General features: G+C 40.0%; 1 protein-coding gene across 1 annotated transcript; it reads right to left on the reverse strand.

Moving 5' to 3' along the window:
• Nucleotides 1-983: 983 nt before the first annotated feature.
• Nucleotides 984-15,240, reverse strand: limd2 (LIM domain containing 2). Its single transcript, XM_067616502.1, has 4 exons — nucleotides 15,051-15,240; nucleotides 4,788-4,832; nucleotides 4,369-4,505; nucleotides 984-4,252 (listed from the first exon to the last, which is right to left on the reverse strand). Exons 1-4 carry the CDS (start codon nucleotides 15,051-15,053, stop codon nucleotides 4,093-4,095), a joined length of 345 nt encoding a protein of 114 aa, XP_067472603.1. The 5' UTR covers nucleotides 15,054-15,240; the 3' UTR covers nucleotides 984-4,092.
• Between the last annotated feature and the right edge of the window lie 718 nt (nucleotides 15,241-15,958).

Raw genomic sequence — 15,958 nt, forward strand, 5'->3', positions numbered from 1 at the left:
TACAATTCCCATCATGCAACTCAATACTGTTTTTCATCAGACCACCTGGATAAATTTTATCATCAAGGAACATCAGGGTTATTTTCTGATGTCAACCCCAAATGATATCATCAGGATTATTATTTCAAATTTTGGAAAGACAATATTTATTTCAGCACTCTCACACATCTTTGAACTACTTGTACCCTGTTTACAATTTACTGTTACCTGCACATATAGTATCTTATCTTATGTTGTTGTCCATTTGTTGTTTACTATAATTATCTTGCACATGTAAATAATAGTGTTGAGCTTATGTTTACTTACATTCGTTCAGCTTTGTTGTCCTTGTTTTGTCTGTATGTAAATATATTGAGAGCCACTAGAAACCAGAGTCAAATTCCTTGTGTGCGTAAACGTGCTTTGGCCAATAAAGCTGAATCTGATTTCCCTCCAGAGGCTACAGACGACATTATACAACTGTTACAGGCTACTAATGACGACTTCAGCGGACTCGCCCTTTGATTGAAGCCCATAAACCTTTAGAGATAGAAATATACAGTAGAAGTCCAATCAATGATCTGTGGTGTAACAAACTACATTAGTTACGCACCTAATTACAATGTACTTGGATGCAATTAGGTGAAATTCTCTTAACTTTAAGTATTTACATTTAATGCAACTTTATACTTCTACTTAACTGTATTTCAGAGGGAAATATTGTACTTTTTATTCCACTACATTTATCTACCAAGCAGTGCTAGTTCATTTTCAGATTCACACACACATAACATATATGAACCATTATAAAAAAAAAGATGCGTTGCATAAATTAAACTGCTCAATACATTATATGTAATATGTACCTACAATATTAAAATGCTGCTTTCCAGTTAATTCATTGGTAAGTATAGTAATTTATTCATAGTAGAATTGTAATTTTTTTATAACCTTGAGCTTTAATTCTTAACCTCTTGGGAATGAAACACACAAGAATCACTTAATTAAATCAACACCAGCATTTTATTTTTCTCCAAAAGCATGTAAAAAACAAAAAAGAAAAAAAGAAAAAAAAAAAACTTGGAAAATGCACAAAATGATAGTGTACATTGGCGTAGAAGAGGGGCGGGTTGGGGGGGAGGGGGCTCAAATTTTTTTTTAAAATGTTTCATACCACAACTAAGCAATAGATAGAAGGGAGAATAGAGGAGAAAAAGACTGCAAACGCAGTCCAAGCGTCCTTTTGCTGTAAGGCCACCTCAATCCACAGGTCAAGTCTGTAATATAGGATACATTTTCAAAGATGCATACATTTAAAATGTCTCGATGACGACAGCATTGAAAATTAAGTCCATATCAAGTTTTAGCACAAAAATGAAATGATTCACAGGTTTTAACATTTAAAACGTTACACTGCAATCATTCACCTGAGCCTCTTGGCACCAGTGTAAAGTGTACCTTGTCTGCTCTGTTACACTTAGAAGTCGCAATTCACAGATTTATGCAGTTGTACCTTGGCGAACTGCTAACGGAGAATGACAAAGACAGCATTTCTAGATACAATACTTTTGATTTTAAAGCATTCTCAAGGATCCCGAGGACCATTTTTAAAAAGAAAAACAAAAAAAAATAAAAGGAGAATATAAAATATACATTGTCACACACACACATACACACAGTAGAATTAGAATTGTACATTATATGTGGATAAAAAGTGGGCAGATAGGAAAAAATGGCTGCTGGTTGAGTGAAGTAATCCTATGTTTAAGAGTGGGACTCTACAATAAGCAGGGCTGTTTTTTTTGAAAAGGAATGATCAGGAGAGATTTCTTTGTAAAGATCTGTGCACTCAATGGTCTCGTTTTGGAAAAAAAAAAAAAAAAAAAAAGCAATAAGGTCAGCTATTTATTTATTTCTAAGGCTTCTCTTTCTTTAAAAAAGTAGCAAATATCCATCTGTTTAGCTTTCTATTCTGCACAGCATGCTCAAATTCACAGTAAACTTTCAGTCACAAAAAAAAAGTACTTTTTTTTTTGTGTCATTCAAGTGTCAGTCAAGTCTCAGTGGTATTCAGATATTTTCTAAAAGGAGATATTTGAATGGCTTTAGACTCATTCTTTGTTCAGAATGAAATATAGACATGGAAAACTTGGTCTAAATGGGATTGATTTTTCTTAGGTGCTGCAATTAAATAAAGATCAAAAGTGGCTGGAGTGCAGTAGTTGCACCGCAGACAGGCAACTTATTCAAAAACTTTTTGAATAAAGGCTTTGTTGAGAAGTTTATGGGCAACAATTTTTCTTTTTTTTTGTTTTGTTTTTTTCTTCTTCCTCTCACACTAAGACACCACTGTCACACTTTCCCCAGCAGGGGGTGCTCTGCACTGGGTTTTGCATGCAGCATGCAGGAGCACATTTAAGGGGACCAGTACCGTGACGAAACGCTCCGTCAGCCACCTACTGTAAAATCGAATATCAAGAAATAGGTCCAAGTGCTAAGATGTATTTAGCTAATAAGACAGGAGATGAGAACAGGAAGGCATTTATTTTTAAAAGGAAACCTGTCCACGCTTATTGGATGTGGGGGGCTAGTGGAAGGGGGATGATGATGATGATGGTGGTGGTGATGTTCAAGACAATGTGATTGGATTGATTCTCATAAAGACTGTCCAGTTACATGAACACACTCAAGTACAGCAGAGGAGGGGAAAAAAAAAAAAAAAAAAAAATCACCACAAGACGCCAACAACTGACAATCGTGAACAGACGAAGGAACAAAATCGTGTGGTTTCTTGCGAAGGCTTAAGCTCCGTCCGTCGAAAAACATCCTCATTCGCGTCACTTTTGTGATATAAAGACACGTTAACTGCTTTCATCAATTTAACCAAACACTTCCCTAAAATGTTTTTAACATGACAGCGTGCGTGAGGGATGTTTACGGACGAGGCTTCAGTTTCCCTGTGATTATCAACATCTTGGTCTGGTGATCATGTGTGGTCATATGTGCAAGTACAATATGGTGAGGAAGGGGGGGGCACGGGGGGGGACGGGGGACGACGAGGGGGGGGACGTTCACTAATCACAAACGACAGCTCTATGTACAGATAGTTTACAAAACACAATCTGAGTATTCTGTTAAAAGTTCAACCATAAAAGCTCAGAGAGGATCATAACTTATGCCGTGACATCAATCAAATCCAAACTCAAGTGCTCCTAAAAACTTTTTTTTTTAAAAAGTGGGTCTGCTATGCGTAAATGAAACAGACGATAATAATCATCCACAACACAAAAAAGGTCGATACAGTCGTAAGATAAGGCTATTAAGACCCAGTCATACCAACATGCAAGGATAAGACTCAAACTGGGCACTAAAAAAAAAAAAAAAAACCAGAACCATGGGATGAAGCGAACAATAGTGAAACTAAACACAAACTAACAAAACGAGAGGTGAGCTGTTGCTGATGTGTGCGGTTATTTTACAGTACTCTGTACCCTGTTAGTTCCTCAAATACATTGAACCTGACAAACTGACAGCAAAGTCACAATACTGAGGACTATTATTTTGATTTGTGTGGTTTTTTTTGTTTGTTTTGTGTAAAAATGCTCGGGTGACATCGCAAATGAAGACCCTCTGAAAATTGACCTGAGTGTATGCTCTACTGCAAAACATGGATGCTCTGTAACCCCTCTCTTGATATGTTTGCCTGAGCATACAGTTATTCAAAATAAAAAGGGTGCAAATTATTATTAAAAAAAAAAGTTAACTAAAAGAAATTATTATTACACTCCCCGTACCGGAGAAGGCTTTTGGTCACAATCAAGTACCAATTCCAAAACAGGAAATTGGAAAAGATAAAAATAAAAAAAAAGGAATATCCCCGAAATCAATTTGAAGTGGTATGGATTATAACTGGCCTGTAATTTCATAGCTGTTTGTGCATGTACCTGTTCTGATGGCGTTTAAAAAGCTAGTGAGCGCATGGGTGATTTAACAACGCCCCCGACGTATGTGGGGGCATGTGTTCATGATGTATTTGAAGGTGTTAGGAGGAGGAGGAGGAGGGAAAGTAAGAGGGATGGGGATGGGGATAGGTCGGGTCACAGGCAGACATGATTATGCCGTCTTTGTTATATTCTCTGACTCCTTGGAGGCCCAGAGCTCTTTGTGCTGTTTGCGTCCGAAGCCCTCGTCGTAGTTGCCTTTGCTTTTGAACAGCTGCTGGAAGTGGGGTTTGCAGTAAAACTCTCCCGCGAGAGCCGCGAAGGTGCCAAGGCTGCCGAAAGAGAAGAAGAAGAAGAAGAAGGGAACAGGAACGATGGGAGTCAGGAAGGCAATAAAAAAAAGTACAGAAAGTCTTGTAAACAAACGGTGAAAGCGGTTAATAGTCACCTGAGTTTGGCGTTGCAGTGCTTGCAACAGAAGCATGATGAATGGAAGACCTGGTTGTTGGCCACCAATCTCTCCATTGGGTAGACCGTCTTCTCACATGATGTACACACTTCCTTTTGAGTCTTAAAGCTGAAGGACTGAACACATAAATATGCCTTTTTTTGTTTTGGTTTTTTTTTTACAACCGCAAACACAAACAAGAGGCGAACAAGGCCTCTCTAGATGAAAGCATGCATTTACAAAAGACACCAAATGCAGGAAAAAAAAAAAAAAAAAAACGACTTCCTCTTCTCTCCTCTGAGATCAAAAGGCTGATGATGAAAATGGAACTGAAGTGGGGCGAGACTCACGCACACAGATGAACAGAGGACTGAGAAAGAAGAAGAAGAAGAAGAAGAAGAAGGGCGATGCATATTTACCTTAGATCGCTGGACAGGTTTCTCTTCACTGGTGTTTCTGGTGTCCTGGAAGAGAAAAAAAAAAAGAGGAGAAACAAACATTTAATGTGTGTACAGACTCCTGTTGTGCCTCTGAGTGCAACAACAAATAATAATAAGTGCGACCAACAGTAAGTAAGACTCCTAAGAACTTCACAAGGCTGTAGGTCAAACCACCAATCTAATTTGTCTTCTTATTACCTTCACCAGTGTGTTAGCATTGTCAATCTGATCTCTCTCTTGCTCTCTCTCTCTCTCTCTCCCCTCCTCTTTCTATTTGCTCCATCTGTCTCTTTTGCACCCCTGGGAGAGGATCAGGTGCCGTCTGCTGTCTGGTCATGTGAGCTGAGCTGTGTGGGACGCTCCGCATGGGGCCGGCCTCGACACATAGCACAACAGCTCACGACTGAGAAAACTTCACAGGGCGGTTTTACATGAAACAACACTTCTGGTCTCCTTTTAAAAAAAAAAAAAAAAAAAAACTACTCAGTGTTTTTTCTAACTATGCATGTAATGAAGCGTTTCTTTCACTCGACCCTGCGATCGTGCACGATGGAAGGTTTATAATTCTCATGGCTGCTGTTTAGCACAAGTCACCACATTGTAGGTGTTGATATTTTTGTCACGTAATTGCAGTTTGTTTCACTATGACGGGAGCGTTTGAAAGACTTCCTCTAGGCACTCAGGAGGTTAAAGAGAGAGAGAGGGAGAGGGGGAGAAAAAAAAAACAAAAAGAAAGAGGCTTGCATGAGCTCACGCAGGAGAAAGTTACACAGTAGTAAATGACTGAATCTGCCCTCTGGAGTATTGCAGCCGGTCCCCCAAGCAGCAACAAGCACGGTGACATCTTTAAGCAGGACTAACAGGTAGTTCAAGCGGATAATAAACAGACAGAGAGACATTCAGACGCGCACACAGTAAGTGCCATGGAAAAGCCAGTGTGCAGGGGAAGAAGGGCGGCCTCTGTTTTCGGCTGGGGGGAAAAAGTCCACTGCAGACTTTGCTAAAACCCTGTTATGTAAGGCAGTTTGGCTGGAGCTGGAGGAAGGGTTTGGATGTAAGAGAGGGGGGGAGGGGAGGGAGGGGAGGGAGGGGAGGGAGGGGAGGGAGGGGTTCAGGGGCTGCTACCAGAGTTGCAAAGAGAGGGAGCTCTTTGGTATCTTAAAGAGAACATGCTGATCTTCGTTTTTTTTTTTTTTAGCAGGTCTGTTACCTCTTTGACTTGCAAAAAAAAAAAAAATTTCCTGCTTCGCAAGCGATATAACAAATCCACAGTCGGCCGCAGTGAATGAAATGACAGCATGAAGTATGTGCATCCATCTGCCTCATGAAACTGTTGACCTGCTGACACGAGTTCAGATCCAAAGCCGTGAAATCAAACAAACTATGTTGTTCTCATAAAAACAAACAGCTGAAACAGTCATCTGTACATCTGTACTTTCATTTCATGATGTTATACAAATTAGTGAGAATCTAATTAGCAAATTAAACACTTTAATAATCAAGGTGCTTCTTCACATCGAAGCAAAAAAAACAAATCCGATACTGTCCTTTTAACTTGCTGATGACGTGGTGTTTGTATACTTAAAGGCTGCATCTAACGACTGTATTAAACTTGAAAAAGACCAATTATGGCCAAAAATTTTGCTAATAAACTGATGAAAACTTTGTATGCGGACGTTCTCTCTTCACAATTAATCACTGACACAATTTTTGGTCATCACACGACTCATCCTGATAAAGAAGTCCTGCTCAACGAGTTGCAAACATACACACTGGGGCTGCAACTTTTCATTATCGATGAATCATTTTGTCTATAAAAAGTGTACAAAATAGTGACAATGCACATTATAATTTTATCCAACCAACAGTCCAAAACCATGTCTGAAAAGCAATAAATCATCACATTTGAGAGGCTAAAACCCACAATGTTTGCTTAAAGAAATATGACTAAAAAGATTTGGTTATCAAAATAGTTGCCGATTAATTGTCTGTCAATCAACTGATGTATTAATCAACTAATCATAGAGATATAAAGTCATAGATATCACAGTGTAAACAGTATGTTGATATCTCTTTATGGTCTCTGTGTAAACTACATACTGTACATTATCATATCGACCAGCCTTATCTCTACATCTCTTCTGAATTTGCATGTTACCTCTGAATTATAATTTGCATACTATTTTTGACCTTTTTTCCTTAATGCGCCGCTCAACGTCTTAGTAGGAGGAGAAAACAAGGGTGTTGTCTGCACTTGTGACGACCGGAAGACGAGCTTTTGAAATGATTGGCTCATTAGCAGTGAGGCCACGCAGCTTCCTGTCGATGCAATCACATCTACAACCGTCTCCTCTTCATCCCTGAGTTACCTTGAGCTTGTTTTCTCATGTTGCTGCTAAGCTAACAAGGCCGCTCTCTCTCTCTCTCTGTCTGTCTCTCTCCTTGGTGGTGGTTATCTTGCACACTGCATGCTCGACCACTTCCTGTTCCTGCAGCAGAGCATGTCTTTGATCTCCTCAAAAAATTATTTAACACTACTGAAAATTCAAGTCTTCACAGCACGCATGTAGCGGAAAAGCCGTAAGAGCATGAAAACGAGGTCAATAAGGGGGTTTTGTTTGTGAATAATATGAAATAAATGCAACCAAAAAAGGAAAAACATGCTCTGCATCAACTCTAATCAGAGTTAGGGATAAGACCTGCCATGTTTGTTTTTTTTGTTGGTTTTTTTGGTGGTAAAAACAACACAACAGGATTAGTTACCGTGTTAGGAGGATAGGCATGCATTCCAAACACATATACTCAGATCACTTGGAAGACTTCAGATTAGCCAGTGCCATCGTGTCTTCTCTTGCCCTTATATGTACATGTGTCTCAATTGCCACCAAACGACTCGAATGTGGCAGGAAGCTGTTATGACACATCTGGCTTCCTCTGTCTCTCTCTCTGTGTGAGAGAGTCCCAACGGACTGACAGACAGAAGCAGCAGCAGCAGCGGCAGTAACAGACTTCCATCCCAATAAACGCCCGCTAATGACCACTTGTTCTTTGAGAGCGTTTTTAAACTGTCGAGTGACGGAAACTACGAGAGAATAACAACCTCCGTTCAGCCAGATTAACACAATAGTCTGACTGATTAATAAAAAAAAAGAGACTGTCTGAGCTCAGAACAAGGTGTTCAATGTGGAGCATAAAATAAAGAAGCATTAGTTAACTGTGGGGCGATTTGACACAGCAGAAGCCAGAGCCAGCTGGAGTCTCGTATCTTACCCCAAACAAAGAGCACCTTCACACAAGAGCTGAAATCTTCTTGCAACAGGGGTTCAACTCTTACCTCACAGCATCTATCCCTCACACTCTTTGAGTACGAGCTTAAATTTTTAATCACACTTGCACATGTCTGCCTGTTTGTGTGTGTGTGTGTTCATGTTGCAGCCACCTGGGAGCTTCTGGTAGAGTCTTGCCGGTTCCCCTTTCTACTTTGAATTTGTTTAAAATAAGATGTAGTTTTGGGAAGTGTTATTATTTGCTTATTTTTTGGAGTTAGATGAGAAGATTGATATCACTCTGTCCGCTACAGCCAGCAGTCGGTTAGCTTAGCTTAGTTTTAAGACAGGAAATAAACAGTCTGGCACGTAAAAACCACAACCTGATATTCTTACATGTCTGTTTTTTTGTATAGCTTAAATCAAATAACATGTTAATTAGTGAGCTTTAGAGGTGCTGGTAGGTGAATTTTGTTACCTTTGGACAGAGCCAGGTTATCCATTTCCAGTCTTTAAACCAAGCTGATCTAACTGCCTGCTGGCTTCATATTTACTGTACAAACATGAGAGCGGTATCCATTTTCTCATCAGAAAAACAGAAATGTCAAACTATCCTTTTAATCTGTTATATGCTACTTTGCAGCTTCATCTGCATGAGGAGGGGGGCTGCAACTAAACTTTCATTAAATTGAGTATTGTGCCCATTATTTCTCTCTATATAAAATGTCAGAAAACAGTGAAAATGTCAGTTATAATTTCCCAGAGTCGAGGTTAAAGGTCGGAACAACAGTCCAAAACCCAAAGACGTTCAGTGTCCGATCATGTAGGACAAAGAAAAGCACTAAAATCATCACATTTGAGAAGCTAAACCCAGCAAATATTTGGCATATTTGCTTAAACTATAACTATAACTAACTGTATAATAGCTATAATCTGCTCACTGAACAACAAGGTAGTGGCTTTGACCTTTTCTAAAAACCAGGACTGTCACAAATCCTTCTGCTTTTTCACCCTCCCCCCCCCACCCCAGAGGGCACAGACCACCCATGTGACAGGAGAGTTAAGTGACCCCGAAAGTCAGTTATTATTCTATCAGAACCAGGAAAATATGTAACAGGGAGAGAATCTGAGTATGTAGTCTAGAAAGCATTCGACCTCAAAATAATCTGTGCTGTTATGGAAGTTGAACAGACTCCAACACACCACCACCACCTCCACCACCACCGCACACACACACATCAGACCCCTCTCGTCTAAATCTCAAGTGTTTACAAGAGCTGTATCCCTCTGACGTAAATCTCAACAGTTATAACGACCTCAAAGAATATTATGAGGGCGAAAGGTTGATTTGTTCATGAAGAGTGCAAATGAGAAGTAGCATCTTCTCTTTGTAGCGCCGATGGAAAGAACACAACACAACCCCTACTTCACATTTTACATCCCCCCGAACGCACGCCGTAGTGCACGATGCACCGCAGCAGGCCCCTACAAGGGAAAGCAGTCGCTATGTTAACAATATCATTAGTCCAAAAACAAGGCTCCCACTCTCTGCTCTTTTATTTTTAGATATGTGATCATTGTTTAATCGTTTGGGACGGCGGAGTGACGAGAAAACTTGAACAAATGTGAAGAAACTCATGGAAAGTGTGTTAATAAGCTGTACGGTGCAGTCCAAGTCCAGTGTTTGTAACATCAAATATTAGTTAAATATTTATTTGCAGATAGCATCTTACTACTCCTGCAGGGCAAAGCGATGGCACGGATCCAGCAACTAAAACAGCTGCTGCAGGGAAGATATATAGTCTCCCTCCTGACAGCAATCTCCCATCAATTACTCTGAACATGAAGGGACTGAGCAGCAAGTTATGTGGAAAAGATGCCTGAGACGCAAAAAACGAAAACACACGAAATTGGTATGCAGTTAATAAAAAAAAAAAAAAGGACTTTTCCGTGATATTAAAATAGGCCGAACGTGATGTTTTGACACTTGACTGGTTGAGAAACTGATAATAAAGTAGAACGAAGGCGTGCGGATACGCTAACGTGCAGATGGGAGGTTCACCGCAACAGTCTGTAGAGTCATCACATCTGAGAGCGTGTTTGGGCATTTTGTTAGCTGGTATTTCTCTTCCCTTTTTCTGAACTTCCTGTATGCTACGAGAAAGTGACGGGGCATTTTTTTTTTTTTTTTTCCTGCAAAAGGCCAGGACATCGAGTGTCTGTGTGTATGTGTGTGTGTGTGTCTCTTTAGTCAGCTGACTGACGTTTGTTTTCTCACTTCCTGTCTGGGGAAGCTGCCAAGATCCAGATAAAATTTCATTAAGTATTTATCCAAACATGCAGCTATATTTATTTATGCAGGGTAACAAGCGCTTAAAAAAAAATGAGGAAAAAAAAAAAAATGTAGAGCTCCAACTGACAATTAGCTCCGTCATCATTTAATATCCTGTGCATGTATATGATTTCACAGAGCACAAAATGATGGGCTGCAACTAATGATTATTCTCATTATCGATTATGTTGATGGCTGTTTCCCAAAGCCTGAGATGCAACTGCAATGGTCTGGTTTTGTTGAGATCATAAAAGAAACCAGAAAATGTTCACATTTAAGAAGCTGGAACAAGAGAATTTTGGGATTTTTTCTTAAAAAACCCAATAAAAATAGTTGGTGACTAATCGATTAATTGTTGCAGCTCTATTTAAATGTCTTGTTTTGTGTGACCAGCAGTCAAAAACCCAAAGATATTCAGTTCACAAGGAGGAGAAGCTGCTATCAGGAAACATTTGGCATATTTGCTGATGATATAAAATGTCTGAAATATACATTTTCTGGGATTCGACTTATCGATTCATTGACTAATCGTTGCAGCACTGGAGAAACATTTAAGAAGCTTCCTTATTCTTTTCTGCAGCCTTTCGATAGTAGACTTAACACTTGAACATGTACACATCATTTCTGAGAAGCAGGCTTCCCTTTGAGACACAGAGGGTGATACTGATTTTTATTAGCACTTAGAAGTCAGCAAGTTTTCTGCACCGCAATGTGTTTCTAACTCTACTGAAAAGACGTGTGTTTCCTTTTTGTTACTCTTTTGAGGAACAGGCCTGAGGACACAATTAAAACCATTTAAAGTGTCTGATAATGATGTTGATGATCTGGTCTAATTCAAAGCTGAAACATGATCACAGACTGTTTGCAAATCATAAAATGCGATATTAGCACAATGTAAAACGTGTGTTCTTAAATAAAATTTTATGACGTCTGGTTTTTCCGTCCAGTGCCCCTCCCCCTCCCCCCCAAACCGAACGGTGTGCAAGTCTGTGATGTTCAGCGATGGTAATAGATGGTGTTGGTATGCTGCAGCAGCTGGTTTGTTTATGTTTTCTTCTTAAAAAACTGCAAAAGAAACCCAGTGACAGTCTGAGAAAGAATGTGTTGAAGAACGGGAGCCTGTGTTGACTTGACGTTAGCGAGCGGCCGCCGCGTTCTGAAGTTTCTCTTGAAGATAGAGAAGAATCAGCCTCAAGGGGCTACAACTGATCAGATGTTATCACAGGTCAGAGAAGAAGAGGGGGGGACATTTCACAACCAAATTCTCCTCCAGGGCTGGAATTCAGGATAACATGCCCCATCCCGTCTTGGGGAAAAAAAACAACAACATGCAAATATCTGCTCGGCGAACGCAGCAAATTTCCATCATACACACTGAAGACTCCTTAGCTGCTGATTGAGATGGACAAGGGACAGGGGAAATTAAATTTGCAACTTTTTCCCTCCTTAAAAAGACATCTTAAGTAGTTATTTCCCCAGATTAAATGACAATCATGCAAGTTACAGTGAGCATATTTCCCTCTTCAAACCTCATAAAGTGTCTCCTCAGACGTCTGCTGGGCTGCTGACTGATGATACTGTGGGAAACACTATGTAAACTATTCCTTTTCAAAAACCAGATAACCTACATTAGATCAGTGCTGCTGACAGCCACAAAAGATTTGAACAAATGTGAGTGAATGGCTGATGTTCCTTTTTTAGATCAAAAGTACAATTTGTACTGAGAAAAGCCACATGGACCTCTGTGACAGAAGGCAGGGCTGAGGAGCACTAAAAAGACATGAAATATCATATCATCATAATGCCAAAGCTTCTTATCTCCCCTCTGTTGTAAAACTGAGACTGATTTGTTGCTGTATTGGTTGTGCAACTGAACCTTTAATACAATAAGATCTGATTTCCAGTAGACTGCAGTGAACCATGTCAGGGAAATGAAATAAATGGAACAAATCAAAGTGAAAGGAATGTGCTAAGTCTTTGCCTTCAAACGTCTGAGCCAGAAGTCTACAGTGAGGATTGTATTTCCCCAGAGGAGAAGAAGAAAAAAAAGAGGTGAACTGCTTGCGTGTGTGTGTGTGCAAAATTGGCAATAAGACATTTGTCAGATGATTGGGACGTACAAAATGTTTTCACCTAGGCCTGAAAAACATGAAGTTCATGTGCAGCACACGTCAGAAAACAACAACAAAAAAACAGGAACCACTCTTCTTCAAAGCTTCAAAAAATCACACTCAGAAAACACCTTTTTCCAGAAATGAATGGGTGTTCCTTCTTTCACATAAACACACTGGCAGTATTTATCGTTATTGAAGCCAGTTCTAACAGTACAAATAAAAAAGATAGGGAATAGGAATGTGAAATACAGGTATGTAGCTAGTTAAAACCATCACTCTGCAAAATTTTTGCCTGCAGCTCTGTGGCTTGGACCTGCTGGCGACCCATTTAATACTGTTCTGCACATCTGACAGCAGGCAAACAACCCCCCTCCCCAACATATGGTGCCGCTGACATGCCCAGCAAATCAGGTTTTTGTGCCGGTAATGATAATTGTTTGACAGGAGAGCATAAGGCCAAACAAAATAAACGTTTATTAGCTGCCACTGCGGCACGTTGTATGTGATTTGTCTAAATCTGCCATTAGTTATTTATTTATTTTTGGACAAACAAGTCCGGCGAATCGAAACAACGGCCTCTCAAATCCACCAGAGTGCTGACGTAAATCAGCCAACAGAGCAGGGTGTCAATCTGTCCTGTCAGCTCTGACTGAAATTACAGTCAGGCAGCCCATTGACGGCGGCAGGAAATGAAAATGACCATATACTTACTTAAGCCTCGTCGCCATATGCCGGGGCTATAATGACAGACTGCTGTAGTTGTGGTGCCCTGAACGGATAAAAAGCGGTTTCACCAGACCACAGAGCGGTTTGTAAATTGCTCGACCACACAAACAAGGGGAGGGAAATTTGTAAAATGAGTCAAACGCATGTTTTCTTCCACCTGGAGCGTTAGACTAATGCTGATTAACGCAGAGGTTTAACCCAGTTACTCATCCATTCAGCATTAGCTGCTGTAAGTGAGACACAGACATTAATTATAGGCCAGTGGTTCCCAAAAATGGGGTCTAGGGACACACTTAGATTCTACATTAGTCCCCATTTAAGAGGACCATTTTGTTTCACTAGTATCCCATTTATGTGTTACACATGTAAAGTGGATGAACCCTTGGTTTAAAGAAACCTTAAAACACTGCGGTTGAAACAGGGATACTGTTTTAGGAATCTTACCCAGGTTACTAATCATGCTCTGTTGGTACAGATATGACTGAGATGTTGAGTAACTGCATGGAGATGAACAGAAACCTTGATGTTGCAAGAAAGGATATGAGTGACTAGGTTTTTCATGTTTCCTGTGAACATCATAACCTGAGTATGATCAAAACTGGGATACTAATGTGTGTGTAAATGTATTTTAAGAGGTCAATATGGGAAAAGCCTTTAGATCAGAGCGTGCTGTACACGTCACAGCTCCATTGTATGTGTGGTATTGCTGACTAAATTATGTTCAGCAGGCTTTAAATTCTTCTGCTTTTATTAATGTGCTTATTTGTTCAGTGTTATTCATGCATTGTCTATGGGGTTATATCTAGTGGAAATGCCTTTCTGCTTGTATAGGCTTGTTTTTATGTAACACTCAGCAGGTTGGAGCCTACACCCTGCCAGTTAGAGTATAATCACACTTATCTTCAAAAAAATAGGGCTGCATGCAATGATTACTTTCATTATCAATTATTTCCTCAATTAATCGACTACTTGTTTGGTCTATAAAGTCCTCAAATGTCTGGTTTTGTCCAAAAAAGAAAAAACAGTCCACAACCCCAAAATATTCAGTTTACTGACATAGAAGACGAAAAAAAAAACAAAGAAATATTCACATTTAAGAAGCTGGAAGCAGAGAATTTGCTCATTTGGAGTAATTTTCGATATCAAACTCGTTCTCGATTATTTTATAAGTTGGCAAATAATCGATTTATTGACTAGTCGTTGCAGCTCGACTGCTTATTATTAGAACTTATTCACCTGCTATGGCTGCTCAGACAAAACAAAAACATGATGTAACAGCAAAAATCAATTTTCAAATCGGCTATTAAGGAGGAAAATTTAAATATCTGTTAGAAAGGAGGGGGCCACTAAAATTAACGGGGGTATTGTGTGCTGATTAAATGGATTATTTAGTAGCTTTGAATCACCTTGTTGGTTTATATTAATTAGCCAGCGAGCTAGCTAACTAATGCACATTAAAACAACACGCTGCTAGCATTTTTTTGGAGCAGCACGACGGCGGGTGTTTAAATATTCTCCAAATTTAACTACAAAAAAATAGCTGCTCTGTTGTTTTTAAGCAAGGCTACACACTGTAATATCATCCAACGTTCATCCAGCCGCCTATAAAATAAAATAAAAAAACCCGGCTCCCGGTTAGCTAAACCTTTAGCGAGTAAACGGACATCATCACCTCACCTCATCTCTCACAAAAAAGCAGCAGCAGCAGCAGCAAAAGAGAGGAGAGCCGCGGAGGGAGGGGAGGCTGCGGACACACACACACACTCACAAACACTCTCACACACACGGGGGGGAAAACACTCACCATCTGCGGTTCTGGTCTGCGACACACGGCGGGGCTGATAACGGTTCACTCAGAGGCCGGAGGAGGTTGTCTGCTGCGCTCTCATTCACGTTTCTAGGAGGCTTTTGTTGTACGCAGTGGCCCCGGTGCCGGTTCTCTCTTGTGTCGGAACTCTTGTTTCCCCACCGATATGTGTCTCCCTTTAGCCCCGCCCCTCGCGAAAAACGGCAGAGGGAGGGGGGAGAGAGAGAGCGCGCACTCAGGAAAAAAAAGAAAAAAAAAGCTCGCCCCCGAGATGCTGTGCTCGTACCACTTTGTTGCTATGGAGAGCGATAGAGCCCAAAACTAAGTTTAATAGCGATTTTTATCTGTGGAAAATTATCAGATTCTTTACTTAAAGGACAAGTTCACAGGTTTTTCAAGTCTGTCTTAAAAAAAGCAGTCAGGTGCCCAAATTTCAAGTCAATTAAATTCAATTCAGAACACTTTATTTGTCCCCAAAGAGGCAATTTGCAGAGTAGAGTAGCACAGTCAGCGAGCAACACACATTATAATAATAATGGCAATGATATGAGAGTGATTATATTAGTGCAATAAATGTATAATGCAGTATACACAGTATATGTATTGATGGGTAGCTCTATAATATACAGGTGCATGGTAATTTGATGAACATAGATGGAAGCATTAGTCCAAGCTATGTGCAAGTCACAATGAGTCAATGAACATTAAATCATGTCTTTCTTGCTGTAATTGTCCCTCCTGTTCATACTGACCATTAGAGGATCCCCTCATAATGCACTTACATTGTAAGTGCATTATGAGGGGATGAAATCCACAGTCCTCCTTCTGTGCAAAAAATGTATTTAAAAGTTTATCTGAAGCTAATATGAAGCTTCAGCCATCCAAATGAGTCAAATCAAGTAGAT

This window comes from Thunnus thynnus, chromosome 17 (genome assembly GCF_963924715.1).
Source record: "Thunnus thynnus chromosome 17, fThuThy2.1, whole genome shotgun sequence".
NCBI lineage: Eukaryota > Metazoa > Chordata > Actinopteri > Scombriformes > Scombridae > Thunnus > Thunnus thynnus.